Raw genomic sequence first — 27,906 nt, forward strand, 5'->3', positions numbered from 1 at the left:
CCCTCGCTTTCTGAGTTCTACCTCGCCAACAGAAAAATTGGCCTTTTCCTTCCTCCCTTGCTCCCAGCCCCCCTCCACCAGGCTTTCTCTTCATGATCCGGAGCCCACTGCCAAAGGTATCTGACTCCCAAAGAACCCCCTCCTTCCCCACATCTTGGAGAGGATCAAAGGGTCTGGAAGAAGCCCAGAGTCACTCCTCCCAGCTTTGTGTCTCCAGACAGCTTATGTCCCAACCGTGCTGGAACTGAGAAGTGCTGGTGTTTTGTTTTGGTTTTGTTTTTCCTTTTCTGAAGGGAAGTTCGTCTCTTTCTTTGAGGCACCCGTCCAGTCTTTCCTTACACCTAACTCAAATCACTGTTACTGCAGCTGATTTTCAGGATAGCACCACGCGGATGAACTGTGGGGACACATGGGTGTTGTTCTTTGTCATCTTTATTCTTTCCTCTAAGGAGAGGTTGGCAAAATCATGTGAACAGCCTGATCGTAAATATTTTAGGCTTTGCAGGCCACATGGTCTCTGTCACAACTAAGTTCTGCCATCACAGCACAAAGGCGGCCACAGACGGTACGTAAACAAAAGAGCACAGCTCTGTTCCAGTTAAACTTTTATAAGAATGGGTGGCAGGCTGGATTTGGCCCGTGGGCTGCAGTTTGCAGACCCCACCTGTGTACTTCCTGGTGGACATTCCAAGTTCCCTCTCTCCCCACTTTCACCTCCACTTTGCAATGGATGGTTTGGGGTTCTTCCACCCATCTGGAAAGCCTCTGTCGTTTTCAAAACCAGTGCTTTGAAAACATAGATGAGACCTGTCTACTTCTCCACTCATTTGTGAGCCCCTTGGGGTCAGGACCATGTCTTGTTTGACGGTGAACTCCTAGCAGGCGCAAGGGGCTTTACAGAAACTCTAACAAACCCCCTTCTTACCCTGAAGAAGCTTCCAGGCTGGGGTGGGGGAGGAGGGGACAGACAGAAAAGCTCTGCATTCTCAAAACAGAGGTAAGTTCAGTGACAGGAAGGAGGGAGGGAGGGAGGAATCAGGAGATTGGGCCAACTGTAAACTTCACTGCCACCTTTGAAAAACTTAAGGAAAGGAAACAAATGAATGAACAAAAAATCAACTACTTAATTAATCCGGATACCCTAAAGTCCTGACAAACAAAACTGATACCCTGAAAACAGTTGGGCAGTTTCTTAAAAGTTAAACACAAATAATTCTCCAACTCTTCTGCCTGCTCTTTAACCTTTTTTGAAGTTTTATATCGTGTTTTTCTTTAAATAAATTTTTAAAAAAGTTAAATATAAACATAAACAAAAATATAAAAAATGACCCAGTGATTTCACTCCTAGGAATCTACCCAAGAGAAATGAAAACGTATGTCCACACAAAGACATGTACAGGAACGTCCACAGGGGTGTTATTCATAAGAGCCCCAAACTGGAAACAACTCCAGTGTCCGTCAACGGCTGCACGGTGAAACAGCGAGGTGCGGGTCCATCCAGCGGGATACCGTCCAACAATCAAAAGACCAGACTACTGACACATGCTACGGCATGGATGGACCATGAAAACATGGGACCTGAAAGCAGCCACCCTCGAAAGACCACATACTATGTGAGTCCCTGTCTATGCAGTTTCCAGAAACAACACATTGGTAGGGTCAGGAAGTAGATCAGGGGTTGCCTGGGGCTAGGAGTGGGAGCAGGGATTAACTGGAAACAGACACAAGGGAACGTTGGAGGGTGGTGACAATGTTCTGAAACAGGATTATGGGGATGGTTGCACAAGTTGGTGAATTTACCAAAATCACCGAGTTGTGTATTTTCGGTGGTGACTTCAAAGGCACGCATAGTGTACCTTAATAAAGTTGCTATAAAAACAAAAAACCCTGGTGCCAAACCATTCCATCCGTGGCTAAGAATTCATGAGAGGAAAGGAGGGCGATAACCCCTAGCAGAGCGCAGGTGTCGGTGCAGTAACATATCCAGGGGGGTTTTCCCTATGTTCCCTTTTGGAGCCCATTCAGTTCTAAAATTTAGCAGTAGTCAGCTTTTATTGGGCGTCACTATCTTAAGAGGACAGTACTAATATCATCCCCAGTTTACAGATGAGAAAACAGGATCAGAAAGGGAAAGCAGCTCACTCAAAGACCCACAGCTACCGAGTGGGAGAGCTGGGACTGGAACACAGGCCTGCCTGATTCTGGAATCTGTGTTCTTTCCCCTGTGCCCTATCCCCATCCTCCCTGAAACCCCCTCCCCCCTCCCAGCTATCCATTCCCCAATGACTCTTTGGCCCCTGGGAGAAAAGCGTAGCACTGCTTGGGCAAAGCTGAGCAAGGATGCTAAGCTTCCTTATCTCACTGCAGCAAACACTACCTTTCATTCACATCTCCAGCACCAGGGCTCCCAGGAGCCACCCTGACACGAAGTAAGAGAAGCCCTGAATTACGTAAGCCGCACATTTTGGCCAAGCAACACCGAGCAGGTGCTAGCATCGGTTTCTGTCTGAAGCACATAGTTCCTAAAGCCTGTCTGGGGTGTCCTGGGGTTCGGCAAAGACGAGCCAACAACCAGGGACGGAGATGACCTCAGGTTCAGCTACAAGGCCTGCCCAGATGAATTTCTTGCTTGAGCTTTTCATCAGAGCTGTGAGTTTCCAGAGAGGATTCCACACAGCGGCCCGAAAACACCGCCGCGTCTGCCCCGCACACTGGCACACCCGGCTTGGCGGGGACCTGGCAGCAGCCTCTTGACCTCTGGTCTGTGGCAGACAGAGCTCATCGTTCTCCTCTCCCTCCGCGTAGCATCAGCTGTTCTGCTGCTTCTAGGCTGAGGCCGGAAGAGGCCGGGCAGCAGTCTGAGTGTTCCAAAGGCTGTCTGGCAAGGCTGAGGCAGCCTGGGAGTGCTCGTGTCACTGGAGAGCGTGGGCCCCACACATCTGAGGCCACGGGCACAGCAAGACAGAGGACCTCCTCTCCCCATGCCCCTTCCACCCCAGGCACGCTGACCTCCTCTGCTACTCAGACAAGCCAGGTGCCTGTCCTCCTGCTGGCTTTGCAAGTACTGTCCTCTCTCCCTGGAACACTATTCCCTAGTTACCAGTCTTGCCCCCCACTTCTCCACCTTCTCCAGATCTGTGCTCAAATGTCATCTTCTCAGTGAGGCCTCCACTTACCATGCCATTTAAAAATTGCAACCCCGGATCCCAGCACACCCTTCCCTGCTCCAGCTGTTTTTCCCCAGGGCACCCGTTACCACCCAGCATGCTGTGTGTTTGACTTATGCGGCCGCCTCCCCCCTCCCCCCACCTGCCATGTAAGTGCTATGTGGGAAGGGAGTTCGGCTTTCTAGTGCTCTCTCTGCAGTGCCTAGAACAGAGCCCGGCTCGTCCTGAGCAGCAATCCGTATCTCACGAAGGAACAAACTCCCCGACCATGGCCCAGCCTATGAACGGCATCTCTGCAGCTACCCCCAATGCCAAAGACACCACGGGAGATTTTGTCAGAGACCAGCTGGCGCATCTCAAGCCCGCTCAGAAGTGACATGAGCCAGCCTAAGAGAAACAGGTGAGAGGCCGGTCAACGTGCCACATGAAGGAGGCAGCAGCCCTGACACCCATCCCGTGCCTCCCCAACACGCCTATAGAAAACCACAGTGTGGGTACCTGTAGCTGCTTGTCCGTTCTGTCCTACCTCCTGAGCTCTCTTCTGGGTGCCCTCTGAAGTCTGGGCTGGGCAACACCGCTGGACGGAACATAAGGAAGGCAGCTCAGGGATCGGGTAAGAACTAGGTGGACAGAGGTTCTGGGACACCCTGTCAATGCCCAGGAGCTCTTGAGATGTGGCACTTGAAGGCTGTGGAAAGGACGAAGCCCAGACAGGTGAGGGGAGACTTGGCCATCCACGGCCTGAATCTGACTCTTGGCCACGCTTAGCTATGACTTCGAGCTGCTCCTCACCCAGGTCTGCAGGCTTCATCCTTCCCCCCCTGGGGCCCGGACTCGGGAGCTCAGCCATGTTGAGAGGCTTCACACCTAGGCCTGACAGAAGCCTTCTGCTCTGTGGTCACTCCATGCAAAAAGGGATGCCTGGGCCGGGGGGTGGAGGGTGGTGGCAGGTAGCTTCTCCCAGTACACTGCTAATTCTGCCTGCTATACACTAGATGACCTTCCCCAGCTGAAGGCAGCAGCAGATTCCTTTTAACACAAACGTGAGAAGTATAGTGGTGTCAGATATCTCCGTTTTGAGTTCCAGCTCCGCCACTAAGTAGCTGGATAATCTTGGACAATCTCTTTCCTTCTCTGAGCCTCAGTTTCCTTATCTGTAAAATGGGACAACAACACCTGTGTTTCGCTGGGCAGTTGTGAGGATTAAACAGGATCACGCGTACGTGCTGAGCCCAGTGCCTGGCTTGTGGTGAAGGCTCAGTACATGGGAGACCTTGCTGCTGTGGCTATCATAAAATAAAGGGAGGAGGTCAACCCCTAGCCACCTGCTCGGGCTGGCCGCAGACTGCCCAAGTGTATCAGAGACCTGAGGCAGCGGAATTGGCTGGTAGTTAAGGTACTAAAATACTTTTCCCCTTTGGGTTTCAGAATGGTGCTCAAGAAAAACCAGAGTGGGCGGAAACTTCTCAGTGACCATGGGAATTATTCCAAAGGGGGGCTAAGAGCGTGACTCTGGAAAAGAAGGAAAAGGGGCCCCAGAGCCACTAAATCCCTGAGTTTCTAATTAACAGCTGAGCAGTCTCTTTGCTGGCTCTGGAGCCCTCCTGGCTCACTGGGGAAGGGCACTAGTAGTCATACAAAAATAACCCCCCAGCGGGTTTTTGAAGTGTTGAGCCTCTTTGTTTTACTGAATTTTAATGAAGGGCTTTCCAGGCAGGATAAGAGCAGCACTCAGCACTCCCCATGGCCTCAGAGTGGGGCTTAGTCAGCGCTGCCAGCCTGCATGGGCCGGATCCAAAGTGGCACCTAGGAGAGGCAGGCAGGGAGATGTCCCTGTCCTCAGATGAGAGGTCTTGGGGGAGAGAGTGAGAAAAACAAAAACAAAAGATGTCTCTGTTTAGAAAGAAGGTTGGGCTCTGCTCCAGATACTGGCACAGTGTGGAAACAGGCAGCGATGATGCTTGGGGGAGCAACGGAGACAAGCAGCTATGTCTCTGAAAGGTCAGAGGGAGTCCCAGGCTCTCTGAGAGAGTGCTTCTGTGGAATGCTCCGGGCTGCCAAGCTGGCCCCTGCTAATGAGAACCAGCAGCCAGGCTCTGGGAAGCTGGGGCGGAAGGGAAGGGAAGGGCACGCCTTGGGAGCCCCAGGCATGGGCTTCGAGAAGAAAGGAGAAAGGGGGCCCCCAAACCCCGCCGTGAGGAACCGGTCCCCTTAGCACACCCACTTCTTGCTGTCTCCTCAGCTAAGCCGTCTGCCAGCATGAAAGAGACAGTGCTACGCCACTGACGTAACTGAACTGAACGTGCGCAGTGAGAGAGGCACCCCGCCCGGCCCTCCCCGGACCCCGGCAGCTAGCAGCTCGCAGCCTCCCGTACCCCTGCCTCCAGGTGCTTACAAGTAGATGGATGCTCCGGGGAAATGCTGTGGCCTCCGTGAGCCGAACAACGTCCGGGAGGAGCGCCGTTCCTCTCCCCCCGAGTCTAGCTTTCCCTCACGCTCTTCAACAGCGGGGGGCATCCCTGTCAGACTGCTTAAAAGCTGCCCTCCTTCACTCTTGACGAAGCTTTTCAAGAGGCTGCTGGAAAGAAATGGAAGAGATGGCCACAGAATAAAGTAATTTATTACAACGGAATGATCCAATGCGGTCTACTGAAAATAAGTATTTTTATGACAAAATATTCCATATAAAAATTCTAAGCTGCTCGCAAGCTTCAGGTTTAGGCTTATGGCATTTTTTTCAAGTCCAAAGCAGAAATTACTCTGTGCGGGGAGAGCTGTCTGTTGACCCCACAGGGCTCAGGGATGTGCGGGCTGTCCCAGGGGCTCCTCCTTCTCTGCCTGCTGCAGGTCCCACTCGGTGAGGAGTTCGGAGGACACCTCAGTGTACAGATGGTCCCAGTCCCAGCTGACGTCATCCTGCCAGGAGAGGTATCACTGGGTCAGAGGAAGGAAGGCCTTTCCCCTCCGTCACAGCCAACCTCCCCTGCCCCCTCCCCCCCACATTGTCATAGCCAACCTCCCCCCCGCCACATGGGCCCCAGGAAGGCCGAGCTCACGCTGGGGAGCCGGCGGCCACAGGAATGACGCAGCCCAGAGAAGGCGCTCCTGTGGCTACTCACCTCTCGGACTTCATGCTCTGGTGCAAGGACTTTGGTGAGGAGCTTCAGGTCAATCTCTCCATCCTGTGAATGCAAACAAGCGCACAAACCAGCTTATGCACCCCGGGGGACCTCCGGACAACTATCTCTTTGCAAAGTGGGTCAGCATGAGTGTGGTAGGACTTCCCAACCCAGACCTGCTAAAAATGTGAGTGGACCGCACAGCCACTGAGGGAGGAGGGACCACAGGCACATCCTACAGGTTGGACATTCTTTGCAGGAAGGTCGACACCGAGAGGGCAGGGCGTGACAGTGACAGGTCTACAGGGCCACAGTGTCTACCGATGCCAGTGGGCAGCCATGGAGGCGGTGAGAGCCTGGCCCCGGGAGACACTGGGTTAGGCTGGGTCTAGGGATGCTGCAGTACCCGGGGATGATGGCTCTGCAGCCTCAGAGCCCCGGGGAGGAGATGCTGCCTGGAGCTGGCCCCTCTGGGCAGAAGCTGTTCCACTCACCAAGGTCTGGAAGGCTGCATACTTCATGAGGTCGTTGTCCAGGTCACGGTAGGTCATCACCCGGTTTACCTGGATGCTGTAGCAAAGAGAGAAGGTGAGGGGGACCCTAGGCAGGACCAGTTCCAGGAGAACTATGGGGCCACCGTCCCCGGAGTCTTCTAGGCAGCTGGGAAGGACCAAAATGGGAAGAATATGCCTAGGAAAATGGCACGGAACCCATCACCAGAAATACCCGATCTCCACTCGGGGGGCAGCACCCTTGTACATGGGATTTGGAATGTATTAATTCACATGTTCTCTGCCTCCCGCTAACTTCCTACTTAAGGTACCTGGGAGGGGCGGCCACCTGCAAAGCAAAGTCTTCTTCCTGTACTTCTTCCAGATCTGGAATAACAGGAATGTCTGCAAGGAGAGAAGGAGACCAAACTGTCAGCGGCACACACAGGGAGGGGTCTTGCCCACTTCTGCGTGCATTCCTTATGCCTTCAATATGCCGGCTGTGGGGCTGCGGGCCGGGGGCAGAGTGGGCACTTGGACATGATCTTCAGCCTCTAGGGGTTCCCAGTCTTGGGCTGTGTGGTCCTGAAGCATGAATTCAAAGGCAGACTTCACAATCTCTGAATCCCAGGCCCTACCCCAGCACCTGCTGGATGAGAACCTCCTGGGTGGGGCTCAGGATTCTGTATTTCTTCCCAAGATTTCTTTGGTGATCCTGATGTATGCTCCAGGTCAGGAGCCCTTGGAGTGGATCTCCCAAGGAGAGAGGTAAAGAAATGAGAAGAGAGTCCCAGACCGGGCTTGGGAAGTCTGTTGGAGGAGCCGGCGAATGAGCCTGGCCCGGCCAGAGACAGAGGAACTGAGAAAGCGTAGCGCCCTGAGGTGGGTGTCACTATGAACGCAGTGTCCCCTGACCAAGGCCCACACGTGCATTAGCTCATCGGAATCCCTGCAATCGTCACAGCCGTCATGGCCCTGAGCCTGACTCTGAAGGACACTTTACACCTAAGGATGTGACCCGGCTTTCCAGGGGTGTCCCCGGGCTGTCTCTACTTGCCAAGTCTGATAGAATAAACAATGCCGATTCTAGAGATGACACTTCTCTTGTGGTGTCACAGAGATGTCCCTTCTCCAAACCCTCCATATGAGACAGACATCCAGACACAGGAGGACACAGGAGGCCCCTTCTCTCATCAGTCGAACACAATCATGCAAACGGAGAAGCCGAGAGATAGCAATGTAATGGTGGTGACTTGCTGGAAACAGCCCATCTTGTCATGGGGACAACCTAACACCCTAAAGCATTTCCTTTTCCAAACGAGCATCACTGACTAGAGGAGGGGTTTTGTTTGTCTTAACCGGTCCGAGTAAAAAAAGAGATGGGGCCGGAAAAAAAGGCTAAGTGGAGAGATACAATCCTAGAATTCCCAACCTAGCTGCAAACAATAAAGGGGGAAAACATCCCAGAGAGGACAGAATAGTGAAGAAACCCTTCATTTTTGCTTCCATGGATTGAATTCACTTTTTTTTTTTTTTTTTTTTTTTTTTTAAAGAGACGCAGCATTGTTCCAAGACCAACTGGGAAGACCCTTGCCGTTTCCAGGCTATTCATTCTCTAGGCTTTGCCATGGCTCTAGTTCACCTAAGCCCGAGCATAGCAATGTCAACACCGAGCCTGGTGCCTTTATCACTGCTTCTGACTACAGGGTTACAGATGCCGAACCTGGAAAGAGAGGAAGTGTGCGAGGGAGAGACAGAGACACAGAAAACAAGACGGAGAGAGAAAGAGGGTGATTAAAAGAATAAAAAGGGGTTTAGAAAAGAAATGGCTGATAGGGGAAATACAGCACACTTGCATGCCACCCCCAAAATAATGAACCCCATTCAGTCAGTCCTCTGTCCAGAAAGCAGCTGTGCAGAGCTCAGAGGCTCTCTCTCTCTCCTGCTGGAGAATTAGAGAGGGAGTTCTCTAAGATTCTATCTCTTATGCTAATAGGAATTTAGCTTTCTTGTCCACTCTGGCTCTGTGTGATTAATACTGTCCATGGCGATGAGAGCTGCCGACACCACCGTGCCTGAGCCCGGGCCGAGCGGGGCTCCCAGGCTGCAGAGACGGCGCAGGTCTTGGGGCCGGACAGGGAGGAAGCTGGCTGTGCCATGCGCCATCAGCACTGTGACAGTTTTGGAGGGAGCCAGTCAGCAGCTCCTGGCTCTCCTCGGGTGTGGAGTCCAGCCTGAGATGAATATTCAGAAGGTGGTAAGAGGAGGCCCCATGCTGGGTTTAGGGCTCAGGACGGGGGTCTTCCCAAAGTCCCCCTTTCCTCCACAGCGCTAGCATTTGGGTCCTGTCAACTCTGCCCAGCTTCTCCCAGCTCGGAGGAACTGCACTTCTGCCCAATGTCCACTTGGACTCCCCGCGGGCTTCCCTCTTCAGCCCCAAGGCTGGCCACACAGTGGGATTTCTCTCTAATTGGAAGCCTGGTGCCCAACAGAACCCGGTGAACCGCCTGAGTGGGACAGAGCCAGCGATGACAGCCAGGCCAAGGCGAGCTGGAACATTCCGGTGCAGTGACAGCTTGAGCCATCGCAACGGAGTGGGGCTGTCCAACTCCCGGCCCCCGTGGAACAGGTGGCTATGGAGCAGGTTTTGGGCAAACTTCAAAGAACTTCACAATTTTACAGTTCCTGATTTCCTACCCGAGACAAGGGCTTACGTATACGTAATTTGTTCTTGGAAATATTTGTCTCTCCTTCCCACCCTCCCCCCATCTCACACACACACACACACACACACACACACACACACACACACCCCACCATAAACAAACCTAGAAAAAGAAAATGGACTTGAGAAATCTGCTTCTTCCCAAGACTACCTACACGGATTTCTCAGTTACAGCTGCTTGGCCTGCAAGTCTGGAGCGGGGACCCAGTCTGATTCAGAATGTCAAACTGAACTCTCAGAATGTCACTAATGCAACAGTGCTTGTCATCTATGCTTACATTAAAAACAACTTAAATAAAATAAAATAGAAAGCACGTGATTTTAACAGACAGGGTCTGCTCTAGCGCTGCTGAAAAGCCACCACTGTTTAAAAAAATTTAATAGTTCCATGAACCTTATTCTCATTTTGTTCCGTGCTGCTAAAAGGAAGAAGAACAGGAACAGAAACCGTACGTGGGTTAATTATACGGGTAGGATGCCCATGCCACGGTTAAGGGCACAGGCCCGGGAGGCGGGGGGCTGGCTTTTGATCCTGGCTTCCCCATGTACCAGCTCTGTGACTTCATCCTCTCTGTGCCTCAGCTGCTTCATCTGTACAACGGGGATCATAATTACACCCACCTCATACGGTCATTAGAAGTATTAAATGCAACCATCTTTATAAAACACTCATCACTGTGCTCAGAACATAATTAACAGATGAAGTGTTGAGCTTGGAGAGAAGCTCACGGCCCCACCTTCATTTTCTCATTTAGCTCGCCCATGCTGCGGGCGAGAACAGCAAGGCTCAGCTAGATGAAGCAGCTTCCTGAGCTGAGATCATCCACAACGGACAGTGAAAGCTTCCAGCTCCGTCCGACCGTAAGCCGTGAGCTCATCCGCACCCACTTGGGCTTTCTTGGGGGGGGGGGGCAGTGAGCCTGGACAGCTGTTACTCCACCTGAGACTCGTCGTCCTCAGTTCTGGGTACTTCTCTCTTTTTTTAAAAAGATTTTATTTATTTATTTGACAGAGAGAGACAGCCAGAGAGAGAGGGAACACAAGCAGGGGGAGTAGGAGAGGAAGAAGCAGGCTCCCAGCGGAGGAGCCCGATGTGGGGATCGATCCCATAACGCCGGGATCATGCCCTGAGCAGAAGGCAGAGGCTTAACGACTGAGCCACCCAGGCGCCCCTGGGTACTTCTCTTGATTCCAGTCACCACAAAGAAGCTAAGTCTCTCCCTCACCCTATGCCCCCCCTCGCTACTTCCCTACAACAAGGCCACACAGAACAGAAGGGAAAGAGTGTACCAATGCCACAGCCCTGGGGCCTCATCCCCACCGCCCTTGTCTTACTAAACTGGGCCCCTGGAGGTGACTGAGCACCCCGAACAGTCTCAGGAAAGGGGAGCAAGGCAGGAGGGCTATAATGCCTCCAGAGCCATGGGAGTGGGTGCCCCCCTCCTCCATCTCGGCTCCGCAGGCACGCAGCGCCTCCTCAACCAGNNTCATGTGCGTCTCTCCTTCCCAGCTCCGACCCCTTCAACTAAACACGTTCTTTGCTCTTTGCACTTGCTCCCTGCCTCTTCTGCTAGCCGTCCCTCCTGCTTGCTCAAGCTGCTTGCCTGCCTGTGTGTCAGCCGGTGAGCCACACGGGGGGGGAACTGCATTTGTCTGCTTGTTCGTTCATTCACCCATCCATCCAGTCAGGAGCGCTGATGGGGCGTCTGCTACCTGCAGGTGCAATGCCCGCGGCGCCAGTAACAACGGCAAATAAGATACAGTCCTCGTCTTCACGGAGCAGTGGAAAATAAGAGGGCCGAAACAGTTCGTCTTATTTTTTTTAAGGTAAAAAATCATAGATGGTAATAATCCAAATGCAACAGAAAAGTTTAAAGTGAAAAATCTCCTCTTCTTCTATGAGCCCCGTCTGTCTCCCTAGAGGTGCTATTAACAGTTTCTCGTATATATTTACTGAAAAGAATGCACACATACCGCACACATATGTCCTTTAAAGGATGTCTGCAAATGGGATCACGTTACACATGTACTCTTCTGCGACTTGCTTTCTCTTTCCTTATCAATATACTGATAGATCTTATTCTTTTAAATGACCATCCAGTATTCTACTGAATGGGTGCCCCATAATGCACTTAATCTGGTTCACAGAAGACCTCGTTTAGAACTTTGGAAGGTGGGGTGGGGAGTTGGGAAAGGTCTCTGAATTAGGGACGATGCAGCTCAAAGCCGAAGGACAGGATTAAACCAGGCAGGGATGGCCTTTGCAAAGGCGCTATGAGGTGAGAAGGAACTCGCAACACTGAAGAAACTGGAGGAAGGCCAGTGGGGTGGGCACACGGGCCCAAGGGAGAGTGGCATGGGGTGACGCAGGAGAGAGGGCGCCTGGTGGCAGGTGAGGAAGGCCCAGCATCAACCAGCCAGTAAACTATACAAGACCCCTTCCGGGGCACATCAGGGGAAAACCAATTTTGATGAAACATGGCAACACTGCAAAGGGAGGGACTATACATAAAGAAATAGTAATAATAAAAGCAGAATCAGGAAAATGTGAGTCCAACAGGTAGAATTCAGAGCTTTCTACTTTGGCTTTCCATTATACTTTAGTTAGGGCCACAGGGTCGACCTCACCTCCATGTGGGGGGTAGAGGAGGTGAAATCTGCCCTATGTCTGCCCCTTAGACGATAAACTAACTGAAGGCAGAGAGCACATCCTAGTCACTGTATTCCCAAGGACCAGCAAACCAAAGGACAGCTGAACAGAACTGAACCAACAGATTCCCCTCAAATCTGAAAGTCCCACGTGGCGAAGAGCCACATCCGTCTTCTCTGTATCGTTCCAGTTATGGTCTAAGTGCTACTGAGCCCTGAAGTTGCCTGAGTAGGATTCATTTTATAAACAACTAAGCACAATCCTTGGAAACTTCCTGAATTTGATATCATAGCAAAGGTTTTGCCTCACTTGACAGCTGCAAGGCCTAGCTGGGAAGGGCCTGGGCATATACAAGAAACAATGGAGGAGTAGGCACAAAGTTGCGAGGGAGGAGTCATTCAAATTTGGTTTGTATGGACCACTGGGCTTCCATCCTGAGGCTGGGTCACACTGCTCTTCACCAACCTCCCCGTGTTTCTTTCTTCTTGGGATTTTGGGAGTGTCCCCCCCTCCCACCATATCACTCCACTTTCTGAAAGGCCCCAGTAAAGTTTTCTTAATACACAACAACAGGAGGAACTTACTTCAAAGACAGACTGCCAAATGGGAAACTCACTATGATACCAGAACGCTAGTCTGCCAACAGATCTGCCCCACAAACCGACTACCAGATGAAACCACAGAATGAAGGGTGCTCATATAAACAATAGAAACATGTGAGAACACCAGTAGGACTGATTACAACTGGTTTCAAAGATGTGAGAAGCTGCCATGTGCCCTGAAATACATTTGTTATGGATAATATCATCATACACGCACACTAAAAAGCTAACTACCCAGGAAAGTCCCGAGGGCTCCATTTCGGCCCGTGTCCTGACAATAAGAAGCCAGCCTGCCTCTTCCAATAAGGCAGGCTCCAGATCCCTGCGATGCATTGTGAGATAGCCTGCATTCAAACCCAGGTGTTGCTGGCCTGTTTTGGTACGACTGGAAGAGAAAGTGGTTTTTTGAGACCGGACTTAGCATGCAGAGTGTACCCTGAGCAGGACTTCGGCTCTTTACCTGGAGCATGTATCTAAGTTCTGCAGGAAGGAGAAAACAAAGGAGGCCCCCTAATCTGGACCCTGGGTCCCACAGGGAGCCCTGCCTCTCTGTGTCCCTTGAGGGACACTCTTTGCTGATTTCTTGGTTGGGGATTTCTGAATGGGATTTCCTGGTTGTATCCACAGGGGTTTCCTGAGAGCTACAGAAAGTCTCTTCTATACTCTAGCACTTTCTCACCTTGACACCCTAGTAAATGATACATGCAGTTGGCCTACTTGCCAGGTTCCTGCAGGTGCCTTCTGATGACATCTGTCCCTCTCACTTCCTCTGTTAACTGAGCTCCCCATGGCAAAGGCCCTGCATGGTTACATGCACTCTCTTCCCAGAGCTGCTTTCCCACGCAGTGCCCTTTCCCACTGCAGAGCACCCACGGGCTCTTAACGGCCCGCATCCACCATCCGTGGCCAAGTTCAATAACCAATCCACATGAAAGGAATCTGGACACACTGCTTAAGGACACCCCAATAAAAGTGGTCCACACAACCCCTAATTCTGTGCCCAAGTCAAAAGACCTCAGCAGAGCTTGAAAGCGAAACAATGTCCACGTTTTGGGGAGATGGCAACTTTAAACCAGAGATCATTATAATTTTTCTCTGCAGCTGCAAAACTTTGTTTTACTGAATGCTGTTACCTTCTGCATCACGTATGGGGAATTTTAAACAGGCAAATGGAAGAAGGTCTGATTGAAGATGAAGTTAAGTGAAAGAAATTGGTCTCATTTAGCACATGACAGGATTCATCTGTGTTCCCAAGTCCACTGAGGTGGCATCATGGGTGTTCCATATTCATGAGCTGCTGCGACACTGTGTCCCCTCATTTACAAAGAGCCGTGTTCAGCAAATTCTGTCCCTGTGGACACTCCGTGCATTTCATGGTCTTGTCAGAGAGACATCAAACGGTCCAGTAACCAAATACCAGAAAATGGCTTTAATTAGTGGATCTCAATCGTATAAATAATTTTTTTCTAAGTGAAAAAATGGAGAATTTTTGAAAAGGGAGAAGAAAAGGGGAAAGCAGTAGGCAACAGGCTTCAAACACCCGAAGGAACAAGAGAAAGAGACAGTCTCAGAGGAGCTCCTGAGTGCGCCTGGGCCCTGCAACTGTCGGTCCCATGCACTCCCCAAGTCAGGGTTCGAGGGGCAAAAACACGTCTGCAGGTCCCTGGCAGGTCTGCTCTGTGAAGACTTTTCCCTTGTGACTTCACCTGATCGAAGCCGGGTCCTGCCTGGACTTGCTACTGGCAGGGGAGGAGAGAGGCAGCGGACACAGGGGACAGGAGTCTGGAAACCAGATGCTGGCTACTAGACCCGCACAACAAATGCTGAGAGACAGACACGGCAGAGCCACTGTCTGTCTACTCTGGGGCTGTGCAGGAGCAGTCCCCGAGGAAGCGTGTGGCAGAGCCGAAAGGAAAGATGCCCTGTCCTGAGGTGCGGCTTGGTGGTGGTGACGGGCGGGCGGGTGTTATCTGTGTCCTGCAGGTTGAAATGCCTCCATGCTCCTGCCAAACTGCATCTCTCTTAATGTTGCTGGGGAAGGAGATCACAGACCCGAAGAAGATCAAAACAGCTGACTGTTGCTCACGGCCCCCCAAGCCGTGGTGACTTTCCTGGCTGACGATGGTTTGACGACGAAGGTTGGGACTGACGTTAGTTTCTGGGCTCAGCCAGGCCTCCGCATGCTGTGGTTCTGGCTGGACCACGGGCAGAGAAGGGGCTTTGCTCAGAGTGGCAATCCAGCTCGTGGTATGTTATGGTGTGTGACAGACAGCCTGACCTCCTCATATGACCCCGAGAGGGATGTCAGCAAATCTCCAAAGAAGCCATGAACGCAACACCCTGGAATGAGATTTTCCGCATCTCCCCACCCAAGTGCACCGAGTGCTTACAAGAATCATTACCAGCCATGCAAACGGTCCTCAACCAGGATCAAGCCTTTGGAGCAATTCAAAGCTAGCGCTCGCGAGAGACCAACATGGCCCAACAAGGGTTCTCCATAGAGAAAGATCCCATTCAGCCCAGGAACCCGACACTGGGAGGACCCCAATGCCACCTGCCGAGGTGACCTCTAGGGAACATCACCCCACCAGTCACTGGCAGTTGAAGGAAACGAAGAACAATGAATAGGAATGCTCTCTCCCACTCTAATAGCTCTGGGAGCTTGCTGGTGGTTCCAGCTTTGATCTACACAGATGTGTTAAGGACAAGGAGGGGGAAAGGACTTTAAAAGTGACGAGGAAAAAGTGGCCGGGAGGAATGGAGACTGAGGAACTTTCCACTTTCTTCAATAAGGCCCAAGATGAGCAAGACAGCATTAACGTGACACGGAGCGCCTTCTCCGAGCCACCCGTGGAAGCACAGATGTTAGAAACCAGGCATATCTGATTCTATTTCATCCTCTTCGTGTTACACTGAAAAAAACAAGACAAACTACACTGCTTTTATTCTAAATCCTTAGGTTTTGTATTTTTCCTTATATATATTTATTAAAAAAATGCTACTTTGATCGGTGCCACCCGTGACACTCCCACATACGGAACGCTTCTGAGCGGTTCCCTCCGCGCGAGGCCACTGCTGGTGACAGCCAGCTGGTTTTGATCACAGCCATTCCGAATCGGATTTTCATAAGATAGATGAGGAGTCTTAGTGCTGCTCTCTCTCTTATCAGATGAGAAACAGAGGGGGAGGGGGAGAACGGGTCCTGAGGGAACAGCGCAACAATCAAGGGCTGCGTGGTTCTTTCTCTGTCCCTCCGCTGCTGCAATTTTCAAAGGCGTTTGCCTCGGGCACTTTTAAATGATGGTGTCTCAATTCTGTAATCATCTTTCAAGAGCTTTCTCTTAAAGGGTCTTTTAGGTAAACCTAGTCCGTCAACCACACTTATGGACTCAGGAATCACATTCCCAGTATGTGTCCTCCTGTGTGTGTATATATAGACGAACTCGCGCGTGCGGATGCGCGCGCGCGCACACACACACACACACACACACTCAACATCTGTGAACTTTTAGAAAGCTGGTAGAACCTAAAGCTAGAGAGGAAGATCTACCGCGTGGCCACATCAAGTTCTTCTTTTGCTAGGTAAGAGAGTCCCCTGTTACCTTGCCCCTTGATTTTCACTTTACCTAATCCTTCTTTAGAAATGAATTTCCATGTGTGATATGTCTCAGAAGGAAAAGACTTCTCCAACTGACGGCTAAGAGGTGTGCTGAGTGCAACCTCTGAGCATAGACTGACCCTTCCCATCTCACCTAAGCGAACCTGGCTATCAGACTCAAGCTTAGTAATGCACCCTGGCCATCCGTCTGGGAGAACAGTCTCCCACTATCCCAGAGCACAACTTGCTGTGTTTTTGGTTCCAAAGACTATTTGGAACAACTCCACGACTGTCTTCTTACACACAGAGAACATGGTGCCTGTGTATACAGTCCCCTCTTTTGAAACAGGCATCCTAGAAAACTGAGCTTCTATTTCTTTCTAGTCCAATAAAACTCTAAGTCATCTACCAGCTCCCCCAGGGAGTGGTTCTCACCAAGCCGGGCCTGTCTGCTGTGTGCAGGGCCCGATTCCTTAATTCATCCACTCCCTTCACAACTGGGGGAAGTACCCGCGCCTCTCCCCGAATGCTGGAATGCTCCTCAGATGGTCTCACGAAACTAAATGGGATTAGTTCTGCCCTATCCTGAGCCTGTCTTCTGTATTCAACCGGATGGAACCCAGGGAGTTACAGAATAAGTACCCTGATCTCTATAATGATTTCAGGAGATTTAGCTTTTACTTTGCCAGTGCTTAATGTTGAATGATTTATTATTAACCACATTCCTCCAAACTGATGATAGCATGACAGAATGCTGACGGAGCTGTGTGTGTGTGTGTGTGTGTTCCTGGAGGAAGGGGACTACAACCTGCCTCATTTAAACACATGTGCACACACGGCACCAGGCTTTCCTTTGCATTCCCCTTTCTGTCTCTTCAGATGGGGATGGGCAAGTAAGCTGCACACGTGAACAAAGGAAATGGAACCCAGAAAGGTCATTGTCAACCATGTTTCAGGGAAAGACATTCGTGATGATACATTTGGAATGCCTGGCATGACTAGAGATTTCAAGGCACCGCTAGGGGCATAAAACACTGGGTCCCGGCTCCGCCAACAGAGCAAGATGTCTGGTCAAGACGCTGGGCTATGCCTTGCAGCTGGACGGTGGCTAAGGTAGAACATGACTGAGTTGACAAAGCAAAAGTAAAATCTGCTCAAAGCTCAACTCAGTTCTCAACCCCCCTCCTGGCGTTCGGCCTTTTGGGGAGGCCAGAAGAATGCAGCCAAGCCGGTCTCTCCCACATTTGCTGAGTCAAGTAATTCTAAACATCTCTCCTTCCCATCAACTCCTAGACACCTACTCTCATGGTGTGTATTTTGCTTAGGGTAGGGTCACGGGACTTTGAATCACCTCCTACAAAAAGAAAATAAGTAAAAACAACTGCTCTGGCTGCATTGGAGAAATTTCTGGCAAGTAGGTCACCTCCCTGGTGTCTCCCTAACTCTGGGGACCAGCACTGGCCACACCCATATTAGAGAATAGAAAAGTCAGCCGGGCCGCCTCAAGAGAACTTCGGCAATTACTTGTCAACCCTGATCCCAAGCCTCCTTATCATCAAATAAGGTCTATTCTATCTCTGTGACAATCTTATTCTGGGGTGTCCATTAGAATGTATCTCATAATGTATTAAAAAAACATTTAAAAACCACCCTTTCTGTCACATTTGCTCACAGCAGTGTCTTTCCAGATATTCCAGCCAGTTACGGCCTACAGAAAGGCCACACCAGATCTTTAGTTTAGAATGATTGTAATAAGAATTCATTTCCTACAGTGGCATTAACCTGCACGGATCCCACCTGTGGCTCCGGCTGGGGCTCTCGTGTGCACATCTCTAGGTGTCCGTCCGTCTCCTCTGCTATGCCTCGAAGGGGCAGGCTGATGGGAGAGCTGAAGCATAGCCCTTCAGGCCCAGGGGAATGCCTGTGGGGCCTTGGTTCCCACAAACTTCCCAAACTGCCGGTCCTCACGCAGCTCCCCACACCAGCTCAGTGGAACTCCTTCCTCGAGCCCTAAACTAGGCCCTCCTCTCTGGAAGACTCAGCAGAGGCCCCAGAAATCATTCTAGCAGCCATCTTGATGGATTTGCTAGAAGGCGAAGCGGAACAAGAAACAGAGGAATGGTCAAACCTGAAGATTCGGACTCATGTCACAGAGCTTTCCGGGCCTGGTCTCTTTGGCTTCTGCCTGGCAGCCGGGGGACGCCTGCAGGTGAGACCTGACAGTGAGAGCACTGGCAGAGCCGAGTACAGGGGCCGGCAGGCCGGCTTGAGAACGGGGGTGGGAGAGGATCTGCCACAGGGTGGGGCTAGAGAAATGAGGGGAGACTAGCTTCCTCCATCAGCGGGGTTGAAGCCCCCCCCCCCCCCATGCTTTAACGACAACGAGGAGGGCCGTGACAGCAGAGTGCTGGGGAGTCACAAGGACGTCCACCAGCTGCACCACCAACTAGCGGTCATGTGCTAGGGCAGCCTGCGCTGCCTTGTAAGAACCAACAGCTCAATTTTTAGGAACATTGCATGCAGGCTGTTAAACATAAGCATCATTAATGGCTAAGTTAAATACCTTATAGCTAGATAAATTCTATTAAAAATAAAGGCATTAAATAGTTGAAACTCAGCACTTGCTAATTTTTACATTTCACTTGATCCATGCTCTTGCAACTCTTTACCTCGCATGTGCCTGTAAGGCAGAAATCTGATATACTGGTGTGTGCTCCGGCCAGCTCTTCCTGGCGCTGTGGTCAGTGATGTCCTGGTTGGGAGCCCCAAATCAGCTGCTGGTGAGGTTATTTACACCACAGACATTGGCAAACACGACCAACGAGGACTCGTTTCCCCTGGAGAGCCGGTTGTTAAAGATTCACCAGCATATCACGCTTCTTAGCCATGTGACTTCTGTGAGTGACTTCACTTCACAAGGCTTCAATTTCCTCCTTTGTACAGGGGTGATAATCACAGGGTCTCCTCCGGGAACTGCTGGGAGGGTTACTGCAGGTAAAGCAGCGCAGGGGCCTGGCTCACAATGAACACGATCATTCATTGTCAATACCGTTTCCTACAAGAATGACTTCTTTCTCAAGTTTGTTACCCAGTATCTTGTAAGCAGAACAAAGCACAGACACAAGAGACAGGACAGTTAACCCCTGTACCAGTGAGTCTCACCCCACCCCACCCCACTCCTGTGCTGGATATGGACAGCTAAAGGAGCTCCTGCTCGTTTATCTGTCGGGGAAGGGTGGGGAGGCATGGGTTTAGAAAGACCTCAGCATCCACTCCTAGTGACTCTGAACTTAGAAAAAAACAAATTTTTCTTTCTTTCTTTCTTTCTTTCTTTCTTTCTTTCTTTCTTTCTTTCTTTCTTTCTTTCTTTCTTCCTCCCTCCCTCCCTCCCTCCCTCCCTCTCTCTCTCTCTCTTTCTTTCTTTCTTTCTTTCTTTCTTTTTTTAAAGTAGGCTCCATCCGCAGTGTAGAGCCCGACACGGGGCTTGAGCTCACGACCCTGAGATCAAGACCTGAACCGAGGTCAAGTCAGACGCTGAACCAATTGAGCCACCCAGATACCCCAAAACAAATTGATTTTAAGGAACATTATTTAATCAAAAAAATCAGTGCTGGTTAGAATAGTTTAAAAAGATTAGGGAGGCAAAGGAACTAGGTTTGGGGATTATCTAAGAAGTCCCGTATGCTGAATGCCGACATAATGGAACGTTCTTACGAAGCAAGAGAAAGGAACTGAGATGTCAGGGTTCCAATTTATCTGTACTTAAAGAATTCTTTCCACTTTCTCTTTCTCCCTGTTAAAGCTGTTTAGGCTCAGAGCGAGTCTGCTGTTTGCAGGAAAGGGGAGGGAGGGCATAGTGGCAAGATTAAGCACAGAGTGAAAAAGAGCCCTAAAGAGAGTTACAAAGCGCAGAGCCAGTGATGACCAGGGAGAGGGGAAGACAGGGGTGGGGGAGCGACAGCCCTCTACTGATGGCATTTCTCTAATTCCACTGACAGTCCGGCATCTCGCATCTCATCCAGCCTCATTGCTTGGCTGTGTTCAGCCACTTTTACCTATTTTCCCTGTTGACATGGATAGAAAATTGAGCAATTACCCTTAAACTCAGAGCTCTCAGATCATCCAGATTGCTACACTTACAGAATTAAGTCCCCAACTGCCCCTGGCTAGAAGTGGCTCAACTCAGCCAGTCCTTTAGGAATTAAACACTTTTTGGCTGGCCATAAGGATTTATTATTCCTAAGGTTTTGAGGTATTCGATTCTGTCAAAACTGGGCCTGAGCTGCAAAGTATACAGTCCTCTCCAGGGGGGAAGAGATGCCCAGGAGATGCCCATGAGGTGCCAGGAAGAGACAGCGAGCATTGCACCGACGGTTCTGCGGCACGCCAAAACACAACAGTTAAATGCCAACGGTTAAATGCAAGAAAGATCTAATGACTTTTTTCCCTTTTTTTTCTCCTGTTTTCAGAAACTTTCCACTTTTGAAAGACATCTTTGGGGCTCACAGGTTCTTTCCTAACTTGAGCTTCACTCTGAGACAAACTATTTGATGGGTGAGTCCGTATCTCACTATATTTTTAGAAGCTTCTCAACCTGAATATTATTCACCTTTTTTAAAGACAAGGAAGCGCTCGTCTCCCATTTGTGTGCTTCTCAAAGCTCGTCTCGAAGCTTCGCATTCTATCCAGGGTTCACTTTCTGAGAGCTGGATTTTAGAGCTGGAAGAGACCACACAGGACTGGAAACACTCCTGGAGTTGGAGAGGTGACAAGACTTTGCACCTGCTTGCACCTGCTGTCTCCTCTACCAGGGTCACCTCCCCCTCTCCTGGCAACTTCACTCCCCCTCAGGTTGAGGTGTAAAAACCACCGCTAGAGTGGCCTTCCCTCATCACCCGATCCAAGTCCGGTCTCCACACTATTCTCTCTCAGAGCGCCTGCGCCCTGCCTCCAGTGGGCTCAATCACTCCTTGTCCTTCCTTCTTTAGTGGCGTGACCATTTGTTTAGTCCCCATGTCCCCCACCAGGCTGTAAGCAGTATGAGGGCAAAGACTACGAACATTTTCTTCAACATCATATCCTCAGCACCCAGCCCTAAGCATCACATAGTAGGTATTTAACAAATGGTGGTGAAATGAATGAATGAATGGATGCATCCGTTCATTGGTTTGCCCAAAGTCACTCGTAGAGGCTGCGTTCAATCCTATTCCAGATCTGATGCTCTCTCTTCTAACACTATACAACCTTCCATGACAGAAGAAGTCTGAAGGCCTTAGTGTCAACCAGAAACTTGATTTCAAGAACAGGGATGGGTAATTGTGCCAATAAAGGATGGTCGTCTAAGGAGGAAAGATGAGTGTGGCCATCCAACAATTTTGGAACCCTGCAGTACATTTGGGGGCTCTGGCTGTCCATCATTCTCGGCTATTCTAATCATGACTCCCAACGTCCCCGAAGCATCGTGTCAACTCAGGCCGTCAGCGATTCCACCTAGAATTAGCAAATCAGATGACTGGTGATCTCTAAACTCCATGAAAGGCAGTTTATGTGGGACGCTTACTATCTGTAGCTGAGAATGGACCAGAACCAAGGCTTCACTCCGTGGAACCAGCTTCTCCTACAGTTACCATAAATTCCCTGTTCATTCTCCACGTGGAGTCTCTCCTCCTGCCAGGCTTCACCTGGAAGGCCGTTCACATTCTTCTTCACCTGACAAAATGCTGCCTGACCGTCAGGACCCACCGCTCATTCTTCTTTCCTCCTGAAGTGCCCTCAGCCCACAGGGATCTCTTTGACGCCTGAACTGTGGCCCTTACTAATGTAAATCACGAACACAGCAACCGCCACTGGTTGCCTTTGTCATCCGTTATACTGCTGTCTTAGCTCCTTGACTCCTTAATGCTTCTCATCTCTATGCTCTGTCTCCCCAGCAACGTCGTGTTCCTTCAGAGCACAGCCCTATAAAGCCTTATGGAGCATTCGCAGATCGCTTCCCAAAGGCCTCATCCAACTTGTAGCTATTTTGTACTGCTTATGAACGGATTTTACAAATTCATTTTTTGAAATATGACTGTGAAAACTTTTAGGCGGCACCATCTCCTCTCTAGGTTTACCGCAGGCCCCACCGTTCTTTACTGTCTCACGCTTCTGTGGTTTCAAGTGCATGTGGTATTTACCCAGCCCCTCAAGTTGTGTGAGCTTGTGGCCTGCCATGGCCTTGCAAACAGTCCCACGGAGTACACTCTAGTTAACCAACAGACTCCAAAACCACCTCCAAACGTCAGTCACTCCCATGTCTCCTTCTAAAAACACCCCTTATTCTAAAAGCATTTTCCTTCTTCTGTTTTTCTGTTCTCTTCCCTTGGAAGCCTGAGACATCGATGGAGGGGAGGAAGTGCTTCTTTTCTCTCTCTGGGCATCTTCCCCAGGGAAGAAGGAGAATAAATGCCAAGAGTGAAGCTTGGGAGGCTGAATGCTGAGAAACAGATCTGAGAGACATGGCTCCTGAAATTTCCTATACAAGATAGGGAGGGAAAGGAGGGGCATTTCTCACGACATCAGCATCTCTCGGAGGACCAGGGCTGTCTTACTTGCCACTATCTCCAGCATCTGGAGCAGTCGTGGCCACAGTGGGCACTGTCAGAACACCTGCTGGCTTTCTTCAATAAAATCTAACCTCTAAGACTAGAAAGAGACCACCTGCCTGGAGGGGGCCCTAGTCCTTGGATTCTCATTTCTATTCCCCAAGATACATTCTCCTATAGGATTGCTTGCTGATCACCACCCCTACCAAGTATAGGGAAACTAATGGCCCCTTCCCAGGGGACAGTGCTCCTCGCATTGACAACCTCGAAGAACCTGGGTGTGATTTTATTAAGGGCACCAGTAGGTTCCCTCACAGGCCCCCAAAGATCTGCTTAATGTCATCGCTGAATGAGCCTCCGTGGATGATTCAAGGCAATCATTCACAAAGCGTCCCCACCCACTGGTTATTCTAAGTTCAAAGGAGCAGCCTTCACTAGCCAACCAAGTAATTCTCTGAGCAAAGATAGTTCTAGAAACTAGTTATATGTAACATATGATTCCTACCACATAATGGATTCTAAACATTCATGTATAGTGAAATGGACGAAGTCGAGCGTGAAGTGTAACATATGAACTGATTTTCCATTAAAGGACTCAGGCATAACTGCATGGAAAACAGATTTATGCCGGGGAAGAGGCATCCCTCCTAGAAGGTAAAATCAAGTGCACTCTGACAAGAAAGGGTTTTACGCATCAAACCTCCAGAGCCAAAATAAAGGCCAAATCACTAATTTCACACTTCAAGTTTATGAAGGGGAAAAAAATACTAGAGGTATTCTCTGAAAATAGATATCTTTCTTCTCTCCTTCCTTAATGGAATTGTATTAAGCATCCTATCAATCATGCTAGGCACTCTATATTATAAACGTGAGAGCTGACATTAACACAACCCACCTGTGGAAGGGGATGCCAACATAGCTGAGGGCCATACCATCTGTTACAGCCCAGGGACCAAGCGCAGGGACTCCGGGGGCAAGATCTGTATTCAAATCCTGGTGCTGGGCTGTGGCATCGGTGGTGAGCAGAGGTGCCTTCCAAGTGTCGTCACCTATCGTGTGACCTTCGGCAAGGTTATTTTTCTTTGCCTTTGTCTGCTCATCTTTCAAATGGGGATAAGGAATAACCCAAATGTCCAATACCAGGTGAATACATAACCAAAATGTGGTATGTCCGTACACCGGACTGTTACTCATCAATAAACGGAACAGGCCAACGACATATACAACAACCTGGATAAACTCAAAATCATTACAACGAGGGAAAAAAGCCAGACACAAAAGCATATGCACATACAATTCAACTTACATAAAGCTCCAGAAAATGCAAAGCACCACACAGAGACTATAAAACGAATCCGTAGTTGCCTGGAGACAGGGGCAGGGAAGGACGGACTGGAAAGGGGCAGGAGAAATTTTGGAGGGGGTGATGGAAATGTTCTGTATATTGACTGTGACGGTTTCACCGGCAGGGAAGGACGGACTGGAAAGGGGCAGGAGAAATTTTGGAGGGGGTGATGGAAATGTTCTGTATATTGACTGTGACGGTGGTTTCACCGGGCATATACATCTGTCAAAACTCAAATGCTGTACTTTAAATGAATTCAGTTTATCATATATAAATTAGACTCAATAAAGTTGATTTTTAAAAACTTTTCCATAGGTTTGTTTTGAGAACTAAGCGAGTTTGGTGATGAGTGGTGATGGCAGTGATGTTGGTGGGTGTGTAGGATGAGGCAGAGTGGTCTCTTACGAGTCAGAAGATCAGAGTTCCTGAGTCCTGCTATTTTGTATAATGATCTCGAAGCTTCGATGCTTGTAACATGGCCAATGATGGGCTTGCATAAGATGGCCGGCAGAGTCGCCACCAGAACAGCCAGCAGAACCTTCTGCTAACACGCATTTAGACTTTGCTGGAACATTTAACAGTTACTCCTTGAAACGTAGCATTTTCACACATTGAAAAAAAAATGGAAAAAGGATTCCAGAAGTCTGTTGAAGGGAGTTAGAAAGGGGTTCAAGGTAAGGTGGGGAGGCCTGGAGAAGATACCAGCTGAGCACACCAATTTAATGAGCACTCAGAGCGGGCAGCATCACCATTTCCCTGCACCTAACAGCTTTGTCGATGTCCAGCGGGGCCCCTGCCTCCTTGAGTCCTTTGCCACATCCTCCTGAATGGTCACCCTGCCGTCCCAGGCAACCCATGGCTGGAGCAACAGTCTGGGAGGACGGGCCGATCAAAAGTGTAGCCAGCAGCCAGCAATCACTGAGCCACCACAGTTCAGCCCCGGCACCAGCATCCCAGGGACGTGTGCGGGGAAAGAGACTTGGGGAACAGGAGCGCAGGAGACCTTATTTCACAGGGTCACTGGGAATTATTAGTGGGTCGACGGGTTCGGCGGCTACAAGGAGTTTAGTGAGTAGAGCTAAGGAGGAAGATCTGGTAAAGAGGAATGAGCTTGTCAATAAGAGGGAACAGAGAAGCAAAGACGAGTGCTGGAAAATGATGAAGCTGTGCTCACGAGCTCTTACTAAATCTCAGAGTGGAGGCCCAGCTCCTGACCTCCCGTGCCTACCTTTCTACCTGAAAACCCCGCTGGAATGAGATGAGGCAGAAGTAGCTTTTCACCATTCCTGTCCTCTCCTGCGCTCAATCCTGACTTTGGAGGCACGACAGCAGGCTTGACAAGCTCTGCTGTGCGGAATATTCATCCAGGGAGTGTAAGTAAATTAATACAGATCTCTGGGCCCCAACTCCAGCTTCGGATTGCGGGTGGCTGGGGGTCTACGTTTCCACCACCATCCCAGCACATCTCGCATGTTGCGCACGCCCCCAGTCCTGTGGGGCAGCTAACGTACAGGTCGTGAGCTAAGCTTTCCAGATTTAACGCTCCCCTTTGCTTTGTGGTCACATGCAAAGGTTAGCTACTGAAAGCTCTGGGGTGCCACCTCCAGTCATGACGCAACAACTGGCACTGGACACCTGCTGGGCACAATTAGGGTACTGGAAATAACAGAAGAAACAGCTATGTGCAGACAGTGGACAATAGGCAGCGCAGGACGGGGATCCCTGAGAGAAGGGAAATGAAGTGAGCCTTACCGTCTGCCCTGGCTTTCTGCTTACATGTATACTTCCTGGACTCTGGCCAAGGAGGGGGAACCCCTAGTGGAGCACGGAGATCGCACTGGGTTGAAGAGGCAGAGGTCAAGGTGTAGGTGGGCTAAGGTGGCTGGAATTTGAGAAGCAGAGGATGAGAGAGGCACTAGGTGGCAGAAGGGTGCAGAAACTGACATAAACTGCATTTTTTTTTTAAAGCACGTGCAGAGGGACAGAGAGAATTTCAAGCAGGCTCCATGCCCAGTGCAGAGCCCAATGCAGGGCTCGATCTCACGATCCTGAGATCATGACCTGAGCCGAAATCACGAGTTGGGCGCTTAACCAGCTGAGTGACCCAGGCATCCCTAGATTGACTGCATTCTAAGCTGTGTGTATATAGGGCCAAAGTCCACATGGCTGGGCAAAGAATTACTACCAAGAAGGCGTGAGGTGAACCAACCCCACAGTTTATAAACTGGAAGAGGCTCAGCTCCCCTCGGGCAGAGCCGAGAGGCCTTGTTGAACCACCAGGCAGGGACACCTGAGTATCTTAATGTGTACGGTTAAGTCTGGATTTGCCCTAATAAGGCTTAAAAACAATTCTCAAAATGAGCAGGTTGACCAACAAATACAGTAACTGCCGACTACAGCAGATGCATCAGTCTTTAAAGAAAGACAACAAGATCCAGACACTCGGCATAGGAACGTTCACGATGACCAGCATCCAATCAAAACCTACTAATCCTGTGAAGAAGCAGAAAAAATAGAACTTGTAACCAGAAGAAAAACCAGTCGGTAGAGACACAGGAAACGGAGAGATGACAGAATTAGCAGAAAAGGCCTTTATAGCAGCAACTATAAAGGTTACACCATCACGAATGAAGCAAAATATGATCGAAATAAGGAGACGAATGGAAGACGCAGAACTGAATGGAGCTTCTAGAGTGGAAAAATCCAGTCTCTGAAAGAACAAATTCACTGAGCGGTCTTAGTGGCAGATGAGACTTTGTAGAAGAAAAGAGCATTTATATGGCAGAAACTATCCACACTGGAGCAGAGTTTACAGTGAACTGGAAAAACCTCACTTAACCTCTCTGTGCTTTAGTTTCCTCAACTGTAGAAGGGGGACCACAGTACCATCTCATGGGGTTGTTGTGGTGATTAAATGCTTTAATATATACAAACTGGTAGGACAGTACATAAAGTGTCTGGTATATAATAAACACCTAATAGATATTAGCTAGTGTTGCTGTTGTTATATGGAGTTTTGCCCAGGAAGCCTTGGGAGCACAGGGAAGAAACATCTGAGTCGGAGAGGGAGTGGGGTGGGAAGGGAAGACATTTCAGAGGAGGACGTGCTTCAGCAGAGTCGTGAAGGACAAGCAGGGCTGGGGGACAGCCACGGGGGTGAGGTCCTCCAGGCAGAGGCAGCCCTCAGCAAGGCACGGAGATGAGATGGGATGGGGCCACTGCCTCCCAGGAAGGCTGCCCCAAACAGTGCCTTAGCTGCAGCCCAGGAAAGGCTCTGGGGGCCAGGGAGCCTCTCCGGAAGGCTTTTTGATTTCCTCCAAACACATCTTACCTCCTCCGTCATCCGATCCATCCAAGCTCTGCTGTCTGAGGCGGTGACTGCCCCCAAAAAGAAGGAAAGGAAAGGAAATAAATCTCACACGAAGAAAGAAACCATCCAGATTATTCTTCTATCTTTCCTTCTCCCAGATGAGGTCTCTGGACCCACTTTCCTCCATCAACTTGGTCAAACCTAATTAGGCACCTGGGTCTGCCACATACGGTTGCACAATCCGTGCGGTGCACCATTCCACAGATTATGATACGGATGCTCCTCTCACCCCTGGAGGGGTGAAATTCAGTGGCC

General features: G+C 50.1%; 1 protein-coding gene across 1 annotated transcript in view; it reads right to left on the bottom strand.

Annotated features, from left to right (window-relative positions):
* Window positions 1-5,769: 5,769 nt before the first annotated feature.
* Window positions 5,770-27,906, bottom strand: part of IFT43 (intraflagellar transport 43) — a 79,506-nt gene continuing 57,369 nt past the window's right edge. The window contains exons 5-9 of the mRNA XM_008699431.2: window positions 27,613-27,659; window positions 7,110-7,182; window positions 6,781-6,856; window positions 6,287-6,349; window positions 5,770-6,083 (exon numbers count right to left, since the gene is read on the bottom strand). Coding sequence (XP_008697653.1) covers window positions 5,964-6,083; window positions 6,287-6,349; window positions 6,781-6,856; window positions 7,110-7,182; window positions 27,613-27,659 — 379 coding nt within the window. The 3' untranslated portion in view covers window positions 5,770-5,963. The remainder of the gene's footprint in view (window positions 6,084-6,286; window positions 6,350-6,780; window positions 6,857-7,109; window positions 7,183-27,612; window positions 27,660-27,906) is intronic.

The sequence above is a fragment of the Ursus maritimus genome, unplaced genomic scaffold (genome assembly GCF_017311325.1).
Source record: "Ursus maritimus isolate PB19 unplaced genomic scaffold, ASM1731132v1 scaffold_25, whole genome shotgun sequence".
In the NCBI taxonomy this organism is placed as follows: domain Eukaryota; kingdom Metazoa; phylum Chordata; class Mammalia; order Carnivora; family Ursidae; genus Ursus; species Ursus maritimus.